The 21,685-nt window shown below is 49.4% G+C and overlaps 6 protein-coding genes across 6 annotated transcripts; 5 read left to right on the top strand and 1 right to left on the bottom strand.

Annotated features, from left to right (window-relative positions):
• Positions 1–1,598: 1,598 nt before the first annotated feature.
• On the top strand, positions 1,599–3,531 carry PG986_001826 (uncharacterized protein; the record flags this gene model as incomplete). Its single annotated transcript, XM_066838048.1, has 2 exons — positions 1,599–2,446; positions 2,514–3,531. The coding sequence occupies 2 exons, from the start codon at positions 1,599–1,601 to the stop codon at positions 3,529–3,531; spliced, it is 1,866 nt and encodes a 621-aa protein (XP_066706941.1).
• A 316-nt stretch (positions 3,532–3,847) lies between these two features.
• On the bottom strand, positions 3,848–9,532 carry PG986_001825 (uncharacterized protein; the record flags this gene model as incomplete). Its single annotated transcript, XM_066838047.1, has 2 exons — positions 3,848–4,495; positions 9,497–9,532. 2 exons carry the CDS (start codon positions 9,530–9,532, stop codon positions 3,848–3,850), a joined length of 684 nt encoding a protein of 227 aa, XP_066706940.1.
• A 496-nt stretch (positions 9,533–10,028) lies between these two features.
• On the top strand, positions 10,029–11,637 carry PG986_001824 (uncharacterized protein; the record flags this gene model as incomplete). The annotated part of the gene is made up of 4 exons (XM_066838046.1): positions 10,029–10,092; positions 10,139–10,879; positions 10,962–11,117; positions 11,207–11,637. 4 exons carry the CDS (start codon positions 10,029–10,031, stop codon positions 11,635–11,637), a joined length of 1,392 nt encoding a protein of 463 aa, XP_066706939.1.
• Positions 11,638–12,478: 841 nt separating this feature from the next.
• PG986_001823 (pyrazinamidase nicotinamidase protein) lies at positions 12,479–13,228 on the top strand (the record flags this gene model as incomplete). The annotated part of the gene is made up of 1 exon (XM_066838045.1): positions 12,479–13,228. The coding sequence occupies one exon, from the start codon at positions 12,479–12,481 to the stop codon at positions 13,226–13,228; it is 750 nt and encodes a 249-aa protein (XP_066706938.1).
• A 2,621-nt stretch (positions 13,229–15,849) lies between these two features.
• On the top strand, positions 15,850–19,512 carry PG986_001822 (3-hydroxy-3-methylglutaryl-coenzyme A reductase; the record flags this gene model as incomplete). The annotated part of the gene is made up of 2 exons (XM_066838044.1): positions 15,850–19,088; positions 19,143–19,512. 2 exons carry the CDS (start codon positions 15,850–15,852, stop codon positions 19,510–19,512), a joined length of 3,609 nt encoding a protein of 1,202 aa, XP_066706937.1.
• An 815-nt stretch (positions 19,513–20,327) lies between these two features.
• PG986_001821 (prolyl aminopeptidase serine peptidase) lies at positions 20,328–21,534 on the top strand (the record flags this gene model as incomplete). The annotated part of the gene is made up of 3 exons (XM_066838043.1): positions 20,328–20,908; positions 21,000–21,086; positions 21,234–21,534. The coding sequence occupies 3 exons, from the start codon at positions 20,328–20,330 to the stop codon at positions 21,532–21,534; spliced, it is 969 nt and encodes a 322-aa protein (XP_066706936.1).
• Positions 21,535–21,685: the final 151 nt, after the last annotated feature.

The raw sequence follows: 21,685 nt of genomic DNA, 5'->3' as shown, positions 1-21,685 counted from the left end.
GTCGCGGTGGGTGTATGGAGTCTGAAGTGCTTGGGGGTATGTTCTGGGTGATGTTGGGAATTGGTGGCCAAAGAGGCAACAACAGGACTAATAAGCGATGTGGCTTGTGAGAAAAGCGGCACAGCAACGAAGTCCATGCAACGGTCAGTCCGCAAGGGGAGTTACGCCGAGATCACGCGATGTTGTATGTTGTTCCGGATGTCAATGTCCAAGATGGTAATCCTCGAGTCACTTCTACTGCAGTAATCTCTCTCTCTCTCGCCGAAATAAACAACAATATTAATTCACGGCGCTTCGCAATTGATGTATCTAATAACCGACTTGGAGGGGAACTTAGGTTGATTGCTTGTGTTTTGGCTTGTAATTGACGCGAAGTGGTCCAGTAAAGCTCAGGACGAAATCGATTCAGCCATACACGTACATATAGTCTGTCCGACGTCGTGAACCGAGAGAAGTGAGCCTGAGAAGAAAACACTGGCATCCTCCTCCGGTAAGGCCATTTCCCAGCAAGACCTGACTGACCTCGGAACGGCGAGACACGAATACGATCTTCCGCCAGCAGATCAATGTTTTATATGAAAATTAGCTCTAAACCAAGAAGCAAACCCCTTAGTGATCAGATATACTGACAATGGCAGTCATAGGTCACAGCCGCAAGCGTGTTAGGGAGGGCCAAAATATCAAGGAAGTCGCGCAAAAGAAGCCTAATAAGAGTCCACTACCCCCTATGTGAACAATTTCGGCTTGCTGCCGATACCTTGAGGCTTGTAAATAGATTCTACACCAATCGATAGTACTTCCTCCTAAACTTCGGTTATCCGGTCATGATCAATGATCACTGACTGCCCAACTCAACCCCATTGCTGTCTTCCGCGCCAGCCGCCGAAGCATCCCTTTGGGTACTGACTGGGTGCTGCGCACCTGACCTCGTTTTCCATCTGGCTTTCGGATTTGGAGATGGGCTCGCTATTTTGACCCAAATAAGCGCCGGGCAGGAAGATAAAAGGCTCACGTAAGTATGTTATGGTGTTGTTCAGTACCTGATAGAGTGAGGATGACCGATTGCCTCGAGTTCGGAGCGTCCTCCAATTCAACAGGGGGGGGAATGCTGCCCAAATGCTGGGCTCTCGATCCGATAGGCCCCCAACCCCACGAAAGCGGCGTTTCTGAGGCGAACGGGTTGGGTTCGCCAAACAAAATCAAAGCCGCAGATGGATAAGAAGGGTAGCGAGGTGGTGAATTGGCAGCTTCGGCTTAAGGCTTTGCAGCGCGTTATTTGTCAGTCCTCGAGGTTTGCTGTCGCAGCATCTGACTCAGGCTCAAATCCGCGCCTGTAAATCCAACACACCAACAGTGCGCCAGTGCGATCAAATCCTTCGGGAACCTGCGAACAAGAGTTGGAAGAATACGCGAACAGCAATAATGTGATATGGCGCAGTTTAAGTGGTTGCGCTTCTCCTTGCATATGCGATGATGTTGTTTGAACCCGACGACTGACTAATACGCATCCCATCACTTGTGTATTGCTCTTAAAGACCAACAAGCCTCGGAGGCAGTCTCTCGAAAACTTCAACAGCAACAACTCACTCCATAGCACAATGTTGGACCAGGCAATAACACAGCTACGCACCATGGAACAAGACTGGGATCCGACTCAGCTTGTGGAGGACTTCATCCACCAGACCCAGCTCCTCGCCTCCAACAGCTCCTTCCAATACCTCAAGGAGATCCTCGACGAGAACAACTCGTTAAGGGACCGCAACAGCATCCTCAGCATCACCAACGACGAAAATGTCAAGTCCCTGGCCAGGATCCAGCAGCTGCTGGCCGACGAGTCCCAGCGCTGCGGAGATAGGGGCGCCATCATCGCCGAGCTGGAGAAGCGCGCGGAAGAGTTGGACAACAATATCAAGGCGCTCAAGGAGGAGTCCGAATCAGCACAGGCGAAGCTCTCCGAAAAGGGCGGCGAGGTGTCGGCTTTGCAGGATAGGTTGGCTGGCGCCGACATCGAACGGGAAACCCACCAGTTGCAGCTCGCCGCAAAGGAGGGTGTTCTTACTACGGCTCGAGAAGAGTTAAGCAGCAAAGACGCCGAATTAGAAACAGCGAAAACTCTACTGGCGAATACCGAAAGCCAGATCAGTAATTTGATCGACGAAACCGAGAAGAAGACCAGAGAGATCGAGGCCATCACCTCCCAGCTGAACGAAGCCGCTGACGGCAACTCGGCCTTGAAAAAGGAGCTGGAAGAAAAGACCTCGGAACTCGCAACGCTACAGGTTGATCTACAGAAGGCGCAGTCAGAGATCGTCACCGCCCAGGAAGCCCAAGAGCAAACCCTGAAGGAGCTCGAGGGAGTCCGCGAAGAGGCCGCCTTCTTCAGGTCCAAGTTTGAGAACCTCGATAAACTGTCGTTCAAGATGAAAACGCCACCGCCCGTGACTACGTAAGTACATCTATCCTTACCGTAACTGGGATTTGTTCGACTACTAACGCCACTGCATGCAATCTAGCCAACAACACCTCAACTCCATGTTCACCGCGGCCTACACATGGGCCCTGGAGTTGTTTGCGGGCGACCTAGACCCAGCGGCCTTCTCAGGGGCGCTGTCGGGCGAGAAGTGGGCGCCGCTGCGGACGCACCCGCGCGTGAGCCGCCTGATCCCGCTGCCGCTGTCCAACTCGGCCAAGGCCAAGCGGATGCGCGTGGCGGCGCTAGTCGGCATCCTCGGATGGGTGTGCGCGCAGCACCTCTTCCAGCCGACCTACCTGCTGCAGTGCAACGAGCTGTGCGGCGTGCTGGCCTCCCTGGCCGACGACAACCACGGCCGCGAGACTTACCTGCGCTCCGTGCTGCTGCCCGTGTCGCCCTCGCGCCAGAAGGAGAACGGCAAGAAGCGCATCCAGCAGGCCGTCTTCGACATCCTGGCCTGCGTCGCGCCCCTGCTCCCCAAGTCTCGACAGGAGGACGTCAAGTCCTCCCTCGAGGCCGTCTGCAAGCACATTTGCGGCCAGTGGATGCGGCTCCAGCTGCTCGAGGAGAAGATCGAGCCCAGCTTCGACGCCTACGACGGCGACGACTGGAAGTTGATCGAGCTGCCCGTCTTTGGTGGAAGCGTCGCCGCCCCGCCGCCCCACGACAACAACGCCGACGGTGGTGGTGGCGGCGGCGGAAGCAGCAGCGGCGAGAGCGTTGGGACCTGCGCCGTGGCGGAGGAGGGCATCGGCGACATCGAGGACATCGCGGCGGTGCTGTGGCCGAGCTTCCTGTCGTCGCGGGACGGCGCGTCGGAGCTGCTGACCGAGGGCGTCGTCATCGCCAAGGCGCAGACTCGGGCGGCGTACCACGAGGAGAAGGCCGGCCTGCTGCTCGGCTACCACCGGGCGGCGCGGCAGGTCGCCCGCAAGGACCGGACCAAGTCCTTCGCGACCGCCGCCGGCGAGGACATGAGCGGGGCGAAGGATTTTTTGCGCCCTGGCTCCGGCGCTGGACGCGAAGGCGGCGAAGAGGAAGACGGGGATGAGGGATGACGATGACGAGGCGGTGGTGCTGGGCCGGGATCTGTCCGCAGGGCTCTTTGATTTAGGTTGTATGATGGTACTTGGCTATTGCGTTTTCCTCTTTGTATCATTTCCTTTGTTCATTATGTAGCGTGTATGGAGCGTCAAATGATAAGTCGTGGCAACCCGACTGCAAAATGCTAATGTGCCTGCCATTCCGTCACCAGGCCTCGAGACGCTTTTATTTCATATCTAGATTTTATTTGTCTCCCTTGACGGCAGAGATGACCAGACCCAAGTAACCAAGCACCGTCAAGGCCTGTGAGCACAGCCATTCATTCAGACCTCAGAAGCTAGCACCGAAGCTCCGCGACCCCCGCAAGAACTCCTGGCTTCCCACTAGTCTGCCCATGGCCCCAGCCTCTAGCCAGACGATGACCTCGAGCCCGCCGTCGTCATCGGGCCGACGCGGCAGGATATTCACGAGGCCGTCCGCCCCGTCGCCGGGCACCCGCAAGAACGCGGGCGCACCCAGGTCGCCGCCCCAGCGTGTCGAGTACACCTCAACGTCGGCCCAGGACGTGGACACAACATCAGGGCCCATGAAGGAGTTGTAGGCAAGGTCGCAGCAGCCGGGGTGCGCGTCAAGCTTGAGACCGGCCAGCTTGGCTGAAGAGAAGTAGAAGATGTTGAAGTCCATGGGTGGGGGCTGGAAAGCAGCCGGCGGCGGCGGCGCTGCCTCTGGCGCTACCTCTTCCTTGGGGGCCTTGATGGTGTATTCGGGGAAGTCTGCCTTGTTCTTGGGTGGTATGCCATGCATGAGGGCACTGCGGTCGTTGGACGGGGCGTCGTACGAAGTGAAAGTGCTGCTGCCGCTTGCCGCCGCCGCCGTATTCTGAGCCCAGGTTCTCAAAATCTCGCCAAGACCCGTGGCATCGGTTGCGTGGCGGTGGATGGCAACCGTGAGCAATAGGCCACCCTTGATGAAGTTGGCCTGGGTCGAGTTGGGCCGTGGTCAGCTTTCCGAGGGGGGATCGCTGCTCTTCCATTTCGACATACGATGGCATAGTCCCGGCCAGGTCTTGGTGCCTGTTGGTCATGTAAGGACGTGTTTACTTTTTGTCAGCCAGCTTAACTTTCTGCCGCGCACGTCCCCTTAAGGGGCTAGAAGCATATGTCCGGTAACGGGCCCCTTTTTTTACATATCAGCCGAAAATCCAGCAGTGTGTTTACTTCGACCCTTTGGCTGAAAGTGAAAAAACGCTGGCTGCCGTCGTCTCGTCTCTTCCTATTAACCGGCCAATCGGATCGACGAATCTCGGCTGAATGGTTTAACCGACCTTAGGCCGGCTGATCCAGCTTTTTCTAGGGCCTTACAGGGCCTTACAGGGCCTTATAGGGCGTAGAGGGCCCTGTAAAGGGTGCTGTAGAAGGTGCTGGAGGAGATAAAGACGTGTACGTTAGTTAATGGAAATTAAATTAATGTAAAAGCAACGGAGGGAGTGCATTTATAACGCTTAAAATTAAAGCAGTTATAGGGGCTTATATCCCTTATAAAAAGGGGGGGCTCTTAATTAAGTTCTTTTATTAATTACTTATTTATATAAAAACGCCCCCGCGTTTAAGTATAGCTTTAATTTTATATTTATTTTCCTATTTTTTATTATTTCTTATTTATTTCTTAAGTTTAATCCGTATTCGTTTTAATACTTATTAAATCCTTTTATTTTTACTTTATTTATTTTTTACGTTTTTTTTATTAACGTAATCCACGGTTTAATTAAATACACGGTTTAATTAAACACTTTCTTTAATTCCGTACAACTTATATTTCATGCCTTATATTTCTACTACTTACGATAATAAATTAATAAAAAGAGAACGATATATAATTAACGCTTTAAACGCTTTAAAAAAACCCTAAATTACGCGTACGAGCCGCAGTGCGAATATATAATATCCCCTATATAATTTTATATTATCGGCGTCGCGATAATATTTTACGACGAAATACGTAGTCGTTAACGTAAAAGTTTACGAATTTCGAAAAATAATTAATTATATAATATATAATTAATTTAAATTCGTAATCGTTTCCGCTTTAAATAAATAATATTAAAAATATAACGAATTAATTACTTAATTTATATAACGCGGGACGTGTCGGCGTTAACTAAGCTTTTAATTTCGTACGACGATAATTAAATTTCCGGACGCGTTTTAACCGAAAAATCGGTTATTAAAAAGTCTTTTACGAAAATCTTAACGCGTATTACGCGTAGTTTATTTTCGTACGGAATATAAGTAATAAATATAAAATTTAAAAAAAGATATATATAATTTTAACGAGACCGGGTTTTTTATAAACTAAATCTCGTTCGAAATAATTATAATTACCTCCGATCGACGCCGAAAGCTTAAAATAATATAATAAAAGAACCGGGAATAGGTTATAATAATATAAAGCGTTAAATTATACGGTTACGTTATCCCTTTATATATTATTTTTACCGGGAAAACGTACCTCTTTTTTTAGTACGAAAATAATCTATTATCGAAAAACTAAGTAATCGTAATTATTAAAAATAACTAGATTACGAATAAAAAAAGCAAGGACTAAATTTAATATTTCGATAAATATACGAAATTTTATATAAAAAATATTTACCGCTTATTAATTTTTAACGGCTATAAAAGCTATTATTTAATAGCTTTCGAGTTTTATTATAAAGAGAACTTAATTATTATATCCTATATACTTTTTTATTCGTTATATAAGCTCTAGGTTTTTAATATCGGCTGTTTTCGTGCGTTAAAAAGGGCGTACGGGAAAAAAATTAAAGGTTTTATACGGGCGCATAACGTAATCCACGGTTTAATTAAACACACGGTCTAATTAAATACTTTCTAAGGCCTCGTATAACGAAATATAAATTAATTCCACTATAACGCATTTAATATATTAAAATTAATCGGAATCCTCCTTTTTAAATACTTTTATATTATTTTAATAAGTACACGTATTATACCTAGGCTCCCCGTAAATTTTATAGCGTCGCGGGCGCGTTTTAAGCTTTTTCGTATAACTATTACTTCGGCGCGATTTATCCTATAATTATTTATTAATATCTTTTTAAAACTATAAATTTTTTTTAATTTATATACGAAGTAATTTTTTATTTTATAACCGTTTTTTTTTATACGGCGGCGCCGACTAAATATTTTATTTATTTCTCGTAATGCGATTATTTTACTTTTTAAAAAAACGAACCGATATATTATTTACGTTATACTTTTTATAATTTAGTTAAGTCTAATTAAAATCGACGTCGGAGAACTATTTTAATGCCGTATAATACGGTTTCGAACGTATTCGGTTTAAAATTAAACCTTAATCGGATTATTTAAAGTTTTTAATTTTTAAAGAATAAGTAAACCGAAAAACGTCCCCGAAAATATTAAAGTACGTAGTTTTATATTTAATTATAAAATAATATATTCCGGATTATACGAAATAAGTCCGGTCCCTCGAAAGCCTCCTTATATATTCAAAACGGTGAAAATCGCTTAGAACGCTTTTAAAAACGTTAATAAAAAATCCTCTTTTAAAATATAAATAATATACGCCCGTATAAAACCTTTAATTTTTTTCCTGTACGCCTTTTTAACGTATAAAAACAGCCGATATTAAAAGGCTAAAGCTTATACGATAAATAAAAAGGTATATAGAATATAATAATCGAGTTCTTTTTATAGTAAAGCTTAAAAATTATCGAGTAATAGTTTTTATAGCCGTTAAAAATTAATAAGCGGTAAACACTTTTTATACGAAACTTCGTATATTTATCGAAATATCGAATTTAATCTTCGCTTTTTTTATTCGTAATCTAGCTATTTTTAATAATTATAATTACTTAGTTTTTTAATAATAGGCTATTTTTATACTAAAAAAAAGGGTATATTTTCCCGGTAAAAATAATATACGAAGGAATAACGTAACCGTATAATCCGACACCTTATATTATTATAACCTATTCCCGGTTCCTTTATTATACTATTTTAAGCCTTTCGCGTTAATCGAAAGTAATTACGATTATTTCGAACGAAATTTAATTTATAAAAAACCCGGTTTCGTCGAAATTATATATATCCTCTTTTTAAATTTTATATTTATTAATTATATTCCGTATAAAAATAAATTACGTGTAATACGCGTCGAAATTTTTATAAAAAACTCTTTAATAATCGATTTTTCGGTTAAAACGCGTTTAGAGATTTAATTATTATCGTACGAAATTAAAAGCTTAGTTAATATCGACGCGTTCCGCGTTATATAAATTAAGTAATCGATTCGCTATATTTTTAATATTACTTATTCGAGGCGGAAACGATCGCGAATTTAAATTAATTATATATTATATAATTAATTATTTTTTAAAATTCGTAAATTTTTACGTTAATAATTACGTATTTCGTTATAAAATACTACCGCGACGCCGATAATGTAAGATTATATAAGGGATATTATATATTTACGCTACGGCTTATACGCGTAATTTAAGGTTTTTTTAAAACGTTTAAAGCGTTAATTATATATCGTGTTTTTTTTATTAATTTATTATCGTAGATAATAAAAGTATAAAGCATAAAATATAAGTTATACGGAATTAAAAAAAAGTGTTTAATTAGACCGTATATTTAATTAAACCGTAAATTACGTTATTACTTATATTTTAAAAGAAAACTTTTTACCAGCGTTTTTAAAAGCGTTCCAAGCGACTTTCACCGTTTCGAATATATAAGAAAGCTTTTAAGGAATAAGACTCGTTCCGTACGATTCGGAATATATTATTTTATAATTAAATATAAAGCTACGTATTTTAATACTTCCGGGGACGTTTTCCGGTTTACTTATTTTTTAAGAATTAAAAACTTTAAATAACTCGATTAACGCTTAATTTTAAACCGAATATATTTAAAACCGTATTATACGGTATTAAAATAGCTTTCCGACGTCGATTTTAATTAAACTTAACTAAATTACGAAAAGTATAACGTAAATAATATACCGGCTCGCTTTTTTAAAAGGTAAAATAACCGTATTACGAGAAATAAATAAAATATTTAGCCGGCGCCGCCGTACGAAAAAAAACGGTTATAAAATAAAAGATTATTTCGTATATAAACTAAAAAAAACCGATAGTTTTAAAAGGACGTTAATAAATAATTATAAAATAAATCGCGCCGAAATAGTGATTATATTAAAAAACTTAAAACGCGCCCGCGACGCTATAAAATTTACGGGGAGCCCGGGTATAATACGCGTACTTATTAAAATAATATAAAAGTATTTAAAAAAAAAGATTCCGATTAATTTTAATATATTAAATACGTTATAGTAGAATTAATTTATATTTTATTATACGAGGCTTTGAAAAGTATTTAATTAAACCGTGGATTACGTTAATTAAAATAGCTTATAAAATAACTTTTATACGTAATAAAATATATATATATTAAAGGAGGTTAATTTAATACTTTTTAAACGCCGGAGAATTAAAAAATCGCTAGTTTAGCTTAAAAAAACCCTTATTATTAAGGAATCTTAATAATTATAAGATAAAAAGATAAAAAGGAAACGTTTAACGCCCAATAAAAGTAAAAATAAAAGTTCGTTAAAACGGAGAACGACCGGTAAAAAGCGTTATAATATTTATAGCGAAATAAGTTATAATACGTAAATATATAAAATAAATATAAAATTAAATAAGAAATTAAATAACGAATAATTTTAATTAATTTTAAGCGTTATAATTAAATTAATTTATATAAAAGGGTCGAGAAGTAAAAAAGGTGCGTCGCTAAGTGATATGCGTCGCGTAGTGGTAAACCACGTTAAGCGAAATCGGTTTTTGCTAAAAAGCCATCTCTCGCGACGCCAGGCACCAGGCGTCATGTGAAAGTGCACATTCATCTGACCATTGAGAGCAAGCACCTGGCTGCTATAGTACATGGGGATATCATATGGCATGGCGCGAGTGGTCGTGTCCTCGTTGGTTGTGGCGAAGTCCCCGTTCGTCCAGGTCGGCTCCCCTAAAACTCATGGATGTTTCTATCGAGCCGGTTCGAGGCCTCCAATATAATTCATGCAATGTGTAACAGCACAGCTTAACTCGCTGTCAACGGCTCCTGAGTGCAAACGCATGCTTTAGAACAAATCGGGCTATTAAACACTTGGTTTGGGAGCAGGTTTGCAGCCTGCAGCATGTCCAATATTTGCCACTTACCTCCATAGTGGTCTTCCATTGGCTACCATTTGCAGAGCCACTTACATGTATAAATCGTGGCTTGCCACTCCAGCGCCCTCCCACGCTAGTTCCCAACCAACTGACTTACACCAGGTTCGTTTGCAACTTTTTTGGTTATCGCATCAAACGGTTCGCATCCGACCCAAGACATCTTCACCTTCAAAACCATTCTAGCTGTGCCATATTGAGGTATTCGGGCTAATGGCTGGGTTAACGCCAATGGCTGCTCCGGGAGCCAGCGCAGGAGACTTCTGGGACAACATCCACGCCATGGTGAGAGTCCGTGGGCCAGAAGCTCATACACGAAGGCTTGGATACGTTCGACAAAGAACGAGACGAGGCACTACGACACATTCCAATGAGCGCCAAGCCTATCGTCTGGTTCACGGAGCAGAATCAGCTCTACAATGCCAAATGCCAGGAGTATCTTGAAAACGTGCGACCCGAGCTCCACCACGCCATCGATGCGCTGATTGACAGCTTGGAGGAGGACTTCGTGACGGGCTCACGTGGACCAAAGGAAGATGCCCTGCTTCGTACGCCACAGACATCGCGGTCAGCCTCGAATGGATTTCCTATCCGTTTGGGCCAGGGCCAGGTGGGCGTGTTTGGTCCGTCCCAACCCAGGGCGCCTGAGGCTGCTATGGACGCTCTAGTCGGAGGAGTCAGTAGCCCTACTCGGTCGGCAACGCTGCTAGCTGAAGATTCACGACCAGCGACCAATAGAGCTGGTCCCGCAGACCTCTTTATCAACACGGATGTGGATGGAAATGGAAGAGAGTCTGTAAGCCCCGTTGCGTCACCCCCGGAACTAGCGCCATCACGAGCAGGTGTAGATATACTAGCATCAGTACCCGACGGCGCAGCAAGCGCATCGAAACGCCATCCTGGCGATGAAGCGACTCTGGAAGGGAGAAACAAGCGACCTAGGCTTTTGGCTCCGAATAACGTAAGCATCCATCGTCCCTATGCTCTTCACAACATTGGCCAGCTGACCCCATCGTCAGCAGGACGACGTATCGTCTGCGGATTCTTGGACCCCCAAGTTAAAGCCCATACTTATGGACCAAGTGAAACCAGATGAATGCGTCTTCCAATATAGGCATCTGCCTGGCTTCTATGTGCTGCGTTGCAATAGAAACGAATGCAAAGCGAGGTACCGCACAAACGGTCCATTTTACTTCCGAGCACATCCCTTCCAAAGGAACAGAGCCATGAGACACTTTGGCGGAGAGGGTCACAGTATCAGGAAAGAGGAGGCCATCTTCAGATCCTATGCTCGTGAAGTCAGCGATGCCACAGAACAATGTACGTTCCTACTCGCAGATCCCCTTCGCGCTATGGACCCCGCGCTGTATCTGGGCTGGAAGGATGTTGCTAACAATAAGACTTCATAGGCAACGTCTATACCTCCAAGGCTCGTCAGCCGCATATGTTGAAGACGCCCACTTCGGAATTACCCGGGCCCTCCGACATGGCTTTCTCGCGACCCGCAGCCGGGGCCCCTCTCACGCCAGCGAGCCCCAGCACGTCGCGCAACAAGGGAAAGCAGCCTGCTTCGTTTGCTGGGATGGACTTTGGCGACGACGATGACTCTTCGTTTGACGAAGAGGACGCCGAAATACTCCAGAGTTCTGGCTCAACCGTTGCCGAGGAGTTGGCACGGAGTCAGCCGTACCCAACGAGATCTAGGGTTTCGATCCCGGATGACAACCCAATGCAAATTGATAGCGATAGCGATGAAGACGCTGAAGAAATCAACATCAATGTGGAGTGTCCTTCTCTTAGGAAATGGCCCAGGAGCGCGCGACGGTTTGCTCCACTATGAGGGGATCTCGGGTTTTCTGGTGGTTCGAAGCTTCCATCTCTGGCTAGGGAGTGCTTGTTGGGTACTGGCAAAAGGTAGTAGACCCGCGTGTGAAAGCGCGGAGCATAGTAATGGATGGAAGGGGTTACAGCAAGACACCAGGGAAACGAAAGGGGGACTAGGAAGAATGATTAATGTCGGGCAGATGTTCTTGTTATGCCGACTGGGACTTCGGTATCCCATTACTTACTGGATAAGTAAAGTAAAGTTTGGGCGGCAGTTTAGGACAGACGGTTGTGCTGAAGCATTTCCGCTGGGGGTGGCTGGGGGTGGCTAAGTGCTGCCTGGAATTTCAAACCTCTTGGTCTACGAAGTCATGTATAAGGCATCTATCTAAGTTCTTGATAAATCCGTAGTTAAGATTATAAAAGTTTGCTGTAGCTTGAATGTGTTCTGCCATTACTCTTTTCTCCCTTTTGCGAGTTTGAGACTAGATTTCGCGACGTGCAAACGGTAAGTGATTGGAATCGATAGAGGTCTGGAGGATCTAGGGAGTGTACAATATTACCTTCGGGGAGGGCCGGGCCTCTCGGCTCGGTACCTTATCTTCCCCAGATTCAAGCTCAAGCCACACTCAAACGGCCATAAGCTGGAGCTACTAACCTAGGTGACGTACAAATGATTCGTTTGCCACATCCATCACATCGGAGATAACCAAGTCATCACGAAGGATATGACAATATCAGAGCCATTCTGAATAAAAGTGATTCTTCTTATCTTTGGGCTCATCTCAATTCAATTGGTATTCCCCGAAGCTTGTGAAAGGATACCGTCGGGGCATCCATGAACCGAATTACCCACCATGGTTATCAGACCAGCCTTGATCGTGGTTGATTTCCAGGAGGATTTCTGTCCGCCGGTAGGCAATCGCTCTCGTATCACATCCCCAAGACGGCGTCACAAAGCTGATGTCGAGTTACAGAACGGCTCGCTTGCCGTGCCCGAGGGCCGCGACATCGCCCCTGTCGTGAACCAGCTCCTCAGCCTGCCGTTTGTGACCAAGATCGCCACCAAGGACTGGCACCCGGCCTCGCACGTGTCCTTCGCGGCCAACTACGCGAATAAGCAGCCGTTCACGGACTACGCCACGGTCGTCAACCCGGCCAACCCGGACGAGCGCTACGAGACCAGGCTCTGGCCGGTGCACTGCGTCCAGGGCACGCCGGGCGCGGAGCTCGTGCCTGAGCTGGAGGCGGGCAAGATCGACGAGGGGGCCGTCGTCGAGAAGGGCCAGGACCCGCGCGTCGAGATGTACAGCCCGTTCTACGACAAGTTCGAGCACCCGCGGGGCTGCGACAGCGGGCTCGCGAAGCGCCTGCGCGACGCCCAGATCACCGACGTTTACGTGGTGGGGCTCGCGGCGGACTACTGCGTGCGGAGCTGCGCCGAGGACGCGGCCAAGGAGGGGTTCCGGTCCTTCATAGTCGAGGAGGGCACGCGGCCCGTGGACAAGGACAATTGGACGCAGTGTCGGGCAGAGCTGGAGAAGCAGGGCGTCAAAGTGGTCACGATGCAGTCCAACGAGGTACAGAGATTAATGACGGCTTTTTGAGGATGGCAGCATACCGGGAGACATGCACAACGTGGTATGCGGGTAAACTTTGCGTCAGGTTACTTGATACACAGGGACGGACACCGGCCTACACGGAACCAAAAATCGAATCACTCTTATCAACTTTCCAAGAGATGTCCCCTTCCACGAAACCTGCCTGTTGAATCTCTCGTGTTTCTTGTTGCGAGTAACAGCAGTCGTAGTACGTGGATGGCTGCTTGCTGTTTCAAGATGCGGTCAACGGATTATCCCACTTACAACCCCGCGCGAAATCCCGCCAACGTGTGACCTGGAACCTTGAGTGAGCTTACACCCCACGCCAATGCAGGGAAACGTGTATCAAGATCGTTAAGAATAAGTGTCCTTTTCACCTATTTTTGATGTACCATTTACGCTATCGAAAATGTGGCATGCCCCATTCTGTCAGTTGACAAAAAGAAGGGGGGGGATAAAAAAGAGAACCCTAACTCCTCATTTTACTGTGTGCTGGAATTGACAGCGCTACGCGATTGTACACAATGTCGTTCGTTTCCGGATGACTAGGTACTTACTGATGGCCATATCTTCATGCTACGTCCAGGCTCCATCTCGACGTACTTTGCCCGATCAGGATCATGGCACTTTAGATTCTGCGTCAATATCCCTACTTTCCATTCAGGCGGGCTTGCTGCTTGCCATTGCATGCGCAGGTTCATGACTGACTCGGGCGAGGGGGCGGGCTTCGGGAGACGGAATTGGTGGTGGCAGAAATGTTGCTGGGAACATTCCCAAACAGTTGGGAGACTAAGCCATTTGGCCTCGGCCGCGGCCGCAGCCTGCTGCAATTGACGTCAATTGCCTCTCCTTCGAGCGGGCGCTAACGAGGTTGGAAACAAGTCCTTCTTGGATGCTCGAATGGAAGGAAACACGCAGAGTACTTAGGTAGCATCAGGGATTACTAGAATGGGCAGTGCCCGGGAGACGGCATGCTGACATGATATGGCCACACGGGGGATGGGATTCAACCTCTCGAACACCGCTCATTCCCACCCGTCGATGTCATGTCGGCTGCAGGGGACAGCAGGGGACAGCAGGGGTGTCGGCCACTAGCATCGAGCCGTGGGATGCTTTACGTCCGACCTTCTTGCAGGCCAGGCACAATCTGTGTCAAGACATGGCGGACTAGCAGCTACTTTCCCTGAGGTATGCAATTATTTAGCTGGGGCTGGGCATAGATACGGCCTGGCTGCTTTCCATACGTGCGAAACCGTTCTGACGATAGGCGCCGTTGGTGATTGATTCCTTTCCATAAATAATTAATGTCATTGGGACTTGGGTTATGTCAGATGAAGAAGGGCTGATTAGGTGAGACAGCAAGGGACCCGAGTTCAATTGGCACAACGGGTGGGGGTCGTTTTTTTGGATGCTGCAGGGCAGGCTGTCAATCTTTCTGGCCGATTTGGTGCTTGGCATTGGGATATGGGATTGTGCCCAAGTCCAGTGCGTGCCAGCAGCAGCAGCAGCAGCAGCAACGCCGGCACGAGTCTGTTCTGGTCTGCCGTGAGCTGTCCATCTTCAGCTGCCCACTTTGGATGATGCATTCGGTGATGGGCGATTTCCAAGTTTCCAATTGCCCAGTTTAAAGGGGGCAGAAGGCAGAAGAATACTTGTTCAACCGAAATTTATCGTGCCTCTAGCGCTGCACTAGAAGAACCCCTACGGGTTCCATCCCCAGCAAAGCAACGCCCTCCTGGCCTGTCCTGGCCCTCGTCATGGCCAGCATGGGCAGGGAGCGGGCCCGCGGGCCAAGGGTCAACAAATTGTTTGGTTTTAGTCCGTCTTGTACTGTACAGTCGACTAGATTTTAATATTAGTCTATGATTTTCTCTTCACCGACCCATTTCCCGAGCGAGCGAGATACAGGGAGAAAACCTAGCGAGCACTTGCGGTCCGGGCTGTTTATCGACCAAGCAGGACCCCCTTTGTGAACCTTCGTCCCATCTCATCCCCCTCTTTCTCAATCGCGGTGTGTGTGTGTCGGTGCGACTTCTTCCTTGTGCCCCGTCCCCCCGTCCGCCGTGGATTATTTTTGTGCGGTCCCATTCACGTCCATTGCTTCCATTCAATTAGAAGCAATTGCTCGACACGGATCTGTTGAGTATCCTATTCTACGCCTCCATTGCTTCTAGCAAGGCACGCCGGTCCTATAAACTCTACGCCGTCGAAACTCCAAAGCAGACCCAGAGGGTGTCGGGGATTTCCTCTTACACCCATCCCCGAAAAAGCCACTTGCTTCCCCGAGACACCGGGCACGGGTAACTTTACCCTTGGCCATTGACTCTACAACGCGCGCAGTTGGTGCGACGTTAGATACGGCCGCGTCCAGATAAGAGGACATTGGTCAGATTCGACCATCCAGGTATGTGCTTACTGCTTGCTGACCTGCATGGCAAAGAAGGCCTTGCGACAGTTCCCCGACATTCTTACCCTCCCTTTTGCGCACATATGTATTCTGCTAGACCCCAGGCTTGTGCGGTCCGCGGCTTCGTGGTGCGCACTCTTTTGTTCGCCTCGAAAGAAAAAAAACACCGTGGCACTTTTCTCTGCCAACGGGCTGAAGACCTCGAGCTAACTCGACCACCATGTACGCAGGAAAAGGAAAGCCCGAGTTCTCTAGGAATGCCTTCGCGCGAGACGCATCCTTCGACATGAACGCCCTCTCGCTACTCCCTGCCCGTTTTCGCGGGCAGCAGCCCGATGGCAAACCGCAACCCCCTTCCAAGGTCAACAAGAAGGTCACCCCCGTGCTGCAATACTTCTCCAAGATCGCCTGCGTCCACCCCATCTATACCATCTGCGCAATCGCCCTCATAGCCAGCACTACCTACGTGGGCATTGTCAAAGACAGCCTCTACGAGGCGACAAGCAGCGCCCGGAAGGCCGATTGGAGCTCCTTGACTGAAGGAAGCAGGAACCTGGTTGCTGGCCCAGAGACAAGCTGGAAGTGGCAGAATCTCGACAGCGTCGCCCAGGTTCCCAAGGATGCCGACCACTTGGCCCTCGTCACTCTGGTGTTCCCCGAGTCCTCCGCGGAGGGCCCGCAGACCGCTCCTCAACCGCACATTGTTCCTCTGCCAAGCAACCTCTCCATCGCTCACCTTCCCTCGACTTCCAATGGCCTGACTGCCTACTCTCAAGACAGCGCCCTGGCTTTCTCGATCAAATACAGCGAGGCTTCGGAGTTCATCACAGCTGCGCAGGAAATACCCAACGATGGCCCCGAACAGGAGTCCCTCACAAACGAGAAGGGCCACAGCGAGCAAAAGATGTGGATTATGAAGGTGGCGCGTGGTAACAGCGCGAGAAGCCTGACTCGCTGGGTTCACAACGCGTGGACCGAGTTCCTGGATCTGCTGAAGAACGCCGAAACCCTTGACATCATCATTATGGTTCTTGGCTACATTTCAATGCACCTCACCTTCGTTTCGCTCTTTTTGAGCATGAGGAAGATGGGGTCGAACGTTTGGCTGGCGACCAGCGTCCTCTTCTCGTCGCTTTTCGCGTTCCTGTTCGGCTTGAATGTCACTTGGAAGCTCGGTGTGCCCGTTTCCGTTGTACTCCTGTCCGAAGGCCTCCCGTTCCTAGTCGTAATCGTCGGTTTCGAGAAGAACATTGTTCTTACCAGAGCTGTGCTGTCCCACGCCCTCGAGCACCGCAGGCCCGAAGACGCGAATGGAAAGTCGGACAAGGCTGCCCGCAAATCGCCCGCTCTTCCCGAGGGCGTCATCCAGTATGCCGTTCAGAGTGCCATCAAGGAGAAGGGTTTCGAAATCGTCCGGGACTACGTTATTGAGATTCTCATCTTGGTCGCCGGAGCTGCCTCTGGGGTCCAAGGTGGGTTGCAACAATTCTGCTTCCTCGCCGCCTGGATCCTTTTCTTCGACGGCATTCTGCTGTTCACATTCTACACTGCCATTCTCTGCATCAAGCTTGAGATCAACCGCATCAAGCGCCACGTTTCGATGCGCAGAGCTCTTGAGGACGATGGCCTCAGTCGCCGTGTGGCCGAGAATGTTGCTAAGAGCAACGACTACCCCGGCGGTGACTCGAAGAATGTCGAAGCCCCTATCTTTGGTCAGAACATGAAGAGCAATGCCATCCCCAAGTTCAAGTTCTACATGGTCGTTGGCTTCTTCGCCGTCAACCTGATCAACATTTGCTCTATTCCTTTCCGCACCCCCGACTACATGGCGTGGACTGGTGGTCTTGGCGGCGTGGCTACCACACCTCCCGTCGATCCCTTCAAGGTTGCGTCTAACGGATTGGATGAGATTCTGTACACGGCCCGGGGACACGGTCACACGACCGTAGTGACTGTTTTGACCCCCATCAAGTACGAACTGGAATTCCCTTCCGTCCACTACGGCCTACCGGCCGTTAACGACGACACTTCGGATGGCCAGGAAAAGTATGCCCCGCTTGGCGAGTATGGCATGGGCGGAAGAATGGTCGGCGGCATCTTGACCAGCCTTGAGGACCCTGTCTTGTCAAAGTGGATTGTCATCGCCCTTGCTCTGAGTATTACGCTGAACGGATATCTGTTCAATGTGGCCAGGTGGGGTATTAAGGACCCCAATGTTGCGGATCACCCCATCGACCCCAAGGAGCTTGATGAAGCCGAGCGGTTCAACGCCAGCCAAAGCACCACGCTTCCTGCTGTTGGAACCCAGACCCCAAGGATCCCGGATTCGAAACCCCTCACTCCTGCCTCGACAGATGATGAGGCCGACGCATTGTCTATGAAACGTGCCAAGCCTGAGCCGCCGAGGGCGCCAGTTATCTCTCACAGCCAAGTCGAGTTGGCTCAGATGCTCACCGAGAAGCGTATCTACGACATGACTGATGATGAAATCATTGATCTCTCTCTCAAGGGCAAGATCCCCGGTTATGCTCTGGAGAGAAGTCTCAAGGACTGTACCCGTGCTGTCAAGATCCGCCGTGCTGTCATCTCGCGAACCCCTGCTACCGCCGATATCACCAGCTATCTCGCCGACTCCAAACTGCCTTATGAGAACTACGACTGGAACCAAGTTTTGGGAGCCTGCTGCGAAAACGTGATTGGATACATGCCCCTCCCCGTCGGTGTCGCAGGACCTCTCGTCATTGACGGAAAGAGCTACTTCATCCCCATGGCTACCACTGAGGGTGTACTGGTTGCTAGCACGAGCCGTGGCTGCAAGGCGATCAACGCTGGAGGCGGTGCTGTTACTGTGCTGACTGGCGATGGTATGACTCGTGGACCCTGCGTCAGCTTCGAGACGCTCGAGAGAACCGGTGCCGCCAAGATCTGGCTTGATTCCGATGCTGGCCAAACCATGATGAAGGAGGCATTCAACTCCACCAGTCGATTCGCCCGCCTCCAGACCATGACTACGGCTATCGCTGGCACCAACCTGTACATCCGTTTCAAGACCACGACTGGTGACGCCATGGGCATGAACATGATTTCCAAGGGTGTCGAGCACTCTCTGAAGGTCATGGCCACCGAGGGCGGTTTTGATGACATGAGAATCGTCTCCGTTTCTGGTAACTACTGTATCGACAAGAAGGCTGCTGCCATCAACTGGATCGAGGGACGTGGCAAGAGCATCGTAGCCGAGGCTATCATCCCCGCCAAGGTTGTCAAGGAGGTGCTGAAGAGCGACGTGGACACTCTGGTTGACCTCAACATCTCGAAGAACCTGATCGGATCCGCCATGGCTGCTTCCGTTGGAGGCTTCAACGCCCATGCCGCCAACATTGTCGCTGCTATCTTCCTGGCCACCGGCCAAGATCCTGCTCAGGTGGTCGAGAGTGCCAACTGCATCACCATTATGAAGAAGTAAGTTATCCGCATCTATTCCCAGCGGCGAAATGTATGCTAACGAAGTTACAGTCTCCATGGCAGCCTGCAAATCTCCGTCTCCATGCCCTCGATCGAGGTCGGTACCCTCGGTGGTGGTACTATCTTGTCGCCTCAAGGTGCCATGCTTGACATGTTTGGCGTCCGTGGATCGCACCCTACCACGCCTGGCGAGAACGCGCGACGACTGGCCCGCATCATTGGTGCCGCCGTTCTTGCTGGTGAACTTTCGCTCTGCTCGGCACTTGCCGCCGGGCATTTGGTCAGCGCTCACATGGCCCACAACCGTTCTGCACCGGCGACACGAAGCTCGACGCCGGCCCCTGGGACACCTATCCCTGCCGGCTTGACCATGACCAGCGGGACCATGAGCGCGGCGGCGGCCGAGCGGGCCAAGCGATGATTGTGCTTTCTTTCCTTATTCGGCAACAATTATCTTAGCGTGTTTAACCCATTTAATTGCATGTGGACTGGTTAGAAGTCAAACAACGGAGTTCAGGGGATAGGCGGGTTGATTTGCACATACATTACCCACTCGTCCTATATCGCAACGGACCGCAAGGCCCTTGGGGGAACGTAGGCCGACGAGATGCAGACGTCTTGCCGGCACTAGAAGTAGGGAAGGGCTGGTTGGCTGGCTGGAGAGGAGGCCAGGGAAAGCGCCATGATTCACGCCACGAGGAAACACAACAGGGGAGAAGAAGAAGAAGAAGGAAAACCCACATTCTTCAACGAGTTGCCGGACCGGCTAGAGACGATAGACTCGATTGGTAGACGTAATTCCCAAGCACATGCATGGGTCTACTTAATAACAAAAGACTATAAGAGTCTGCAGGGTGCAACATGCAATAGATACAGATAATAAATATACGAAATGTTCAAAAACGAGCGACCTTGGCCATGTCGAAAGGTGGGCAGTGTTGGTGTTGATGTGGCACGTACATGCATTACCTACCCAGGAAGTAAGTACATGAATAATAAGGATCCGCTTCTCATGCCACCACCTAAGCCTAAGGGTGGGCGGGCAGGTACTTGGGGGGGGGAATCACCCGGCTTCGGGCGGGGCCTTGGTCGGGTTTCAAACGACGTCCGATAAAGCATTTGGCCGCAAAACATACGGCCATCTATTGATCTTCTCTCCCCTTCCCTCACACCGATTTAGAGTAGCAAAAGGTCGCAGCAACTCATTCGCTAGCAGAATCGTCCCCTCAGAGCAGGATGGCGCCCGTGTACCCCAAGTTCGACGTGACCCAGTCGGGCCACCTGCAGGTCTCCTCCATCCACAGCATCTACTGGGAGGAGTGCGGCACCCCGACGGGCGTGCCCATCGTGTACCTGCACGGCGGGCCCGGCGGCGGCATCGACGACACGGACCGCCAGTACTTCGACCCGGCGCACTACCGCAGCGTCCTGTTCGACCAGCGCGGGTCGGGCCGGTCGACCCCGCACGCCTCGCTCGAGGAGAACACGACGTGGCACCTGGTCGGCGACATCGAGAAGCTGCGCGAGCACCTCAACGTCGACAAGTGGCTCGTCTTTGGCGGCTCCTGGGGCTCCACCCTCGCCCTCGCCTACGCCGAGTCCCACCCGGACCGCTGTCTGGGCCTGATTGTGCGCGGCATCTTCACGCTGCGGCGCGAGGAGCTGCTCTGGTACTACCAGCAGGGCGCCAACTTCATCTTCCCGGACTACTTCGAGGCGTACCGCAACGCCATCCCCGAGGCAGAGCGCGGCGATCTCATGGAGGCTTACTACAAGCGGCTGACCAACGACGACGATGAGGATGAGCAGCTGAAGTGGTACGTCCGGCCTCGTATCCCTTATCCCTATTAACCAAAGAAGAGTAATGAAACTCGTAGATCAAACTGCATCTGACACACTTCTCACTAGTGCCGATGCTTGGAGCCGCTGGGAGGTCTCTACCAGCAAGCTCATCGTGGACCCGGCATACATTGCCAAAGCCGACGACCCCGAATGGTATGTACTTACAATAACCCCCCCTTCCCTTTTCTTTTTTTTTTACCCTCTCCATGCCCCTCCCTGTACGATGAAAAACCCATATGAAATCTCTCCATGGCCAACCAAACAATGGTGTGCTTACACGCAATCTGCCAACCTATGAAGGGCGCTGGCCTTCGCCCGCATCGAGTGCCACTACTTCGTCAACGGCGGCTGGATGCGCGACGGCCAGCTGGTCGGCGACGCGCCCAAGATCAAGCACCTGCCCATTACCATCATCCAGGGCCGCTACGACGTCGTCTGCCCGGCCAAGACGAGCTGGGACCTGTACCAGGCCCTCGGCGGCGCCGCCAACAAGAACGTCGACTACCGCCTCGTCGGCGACGCCGGCCACAGCGCCCACGAGACGACCATCGAGGAGGCCCTCATGGACGCCGTCGAGAAGTACAAGTCCATCAAGCCGTAAAGGGGAGAAGAAAGTATAGACTGAAAGACCGTATGACCCGGACTGCGGGGCTGCGGCGCGCGTATGTAAGCCGGAGCGTGACATATAGCGCGCTAGGATGATGGAGGGGTTTATCTGTATGGATGATGATCACGTTGGAATGATTCTTGAA

The sequence above is a fragment of the Apiospora aurea genome (assembly GCF_038362705.1).
Source record: "Apiospora aurea strain CBS 24483 chromosome Unknown utg000001l_segment0_segment0, whole genome shotgun sequence".
NCBI classification, from domain to species: domain Eukaryota; kingdom Fungi; phylum Ascomycota; class Sordariomycetes; order Amphisphaeriales; family Apiosporaceae; genus Apiospora; species Apiospora aurea.
This window is presented reverse-complemented; position numbering and strand designations above follow the sequence as displayed.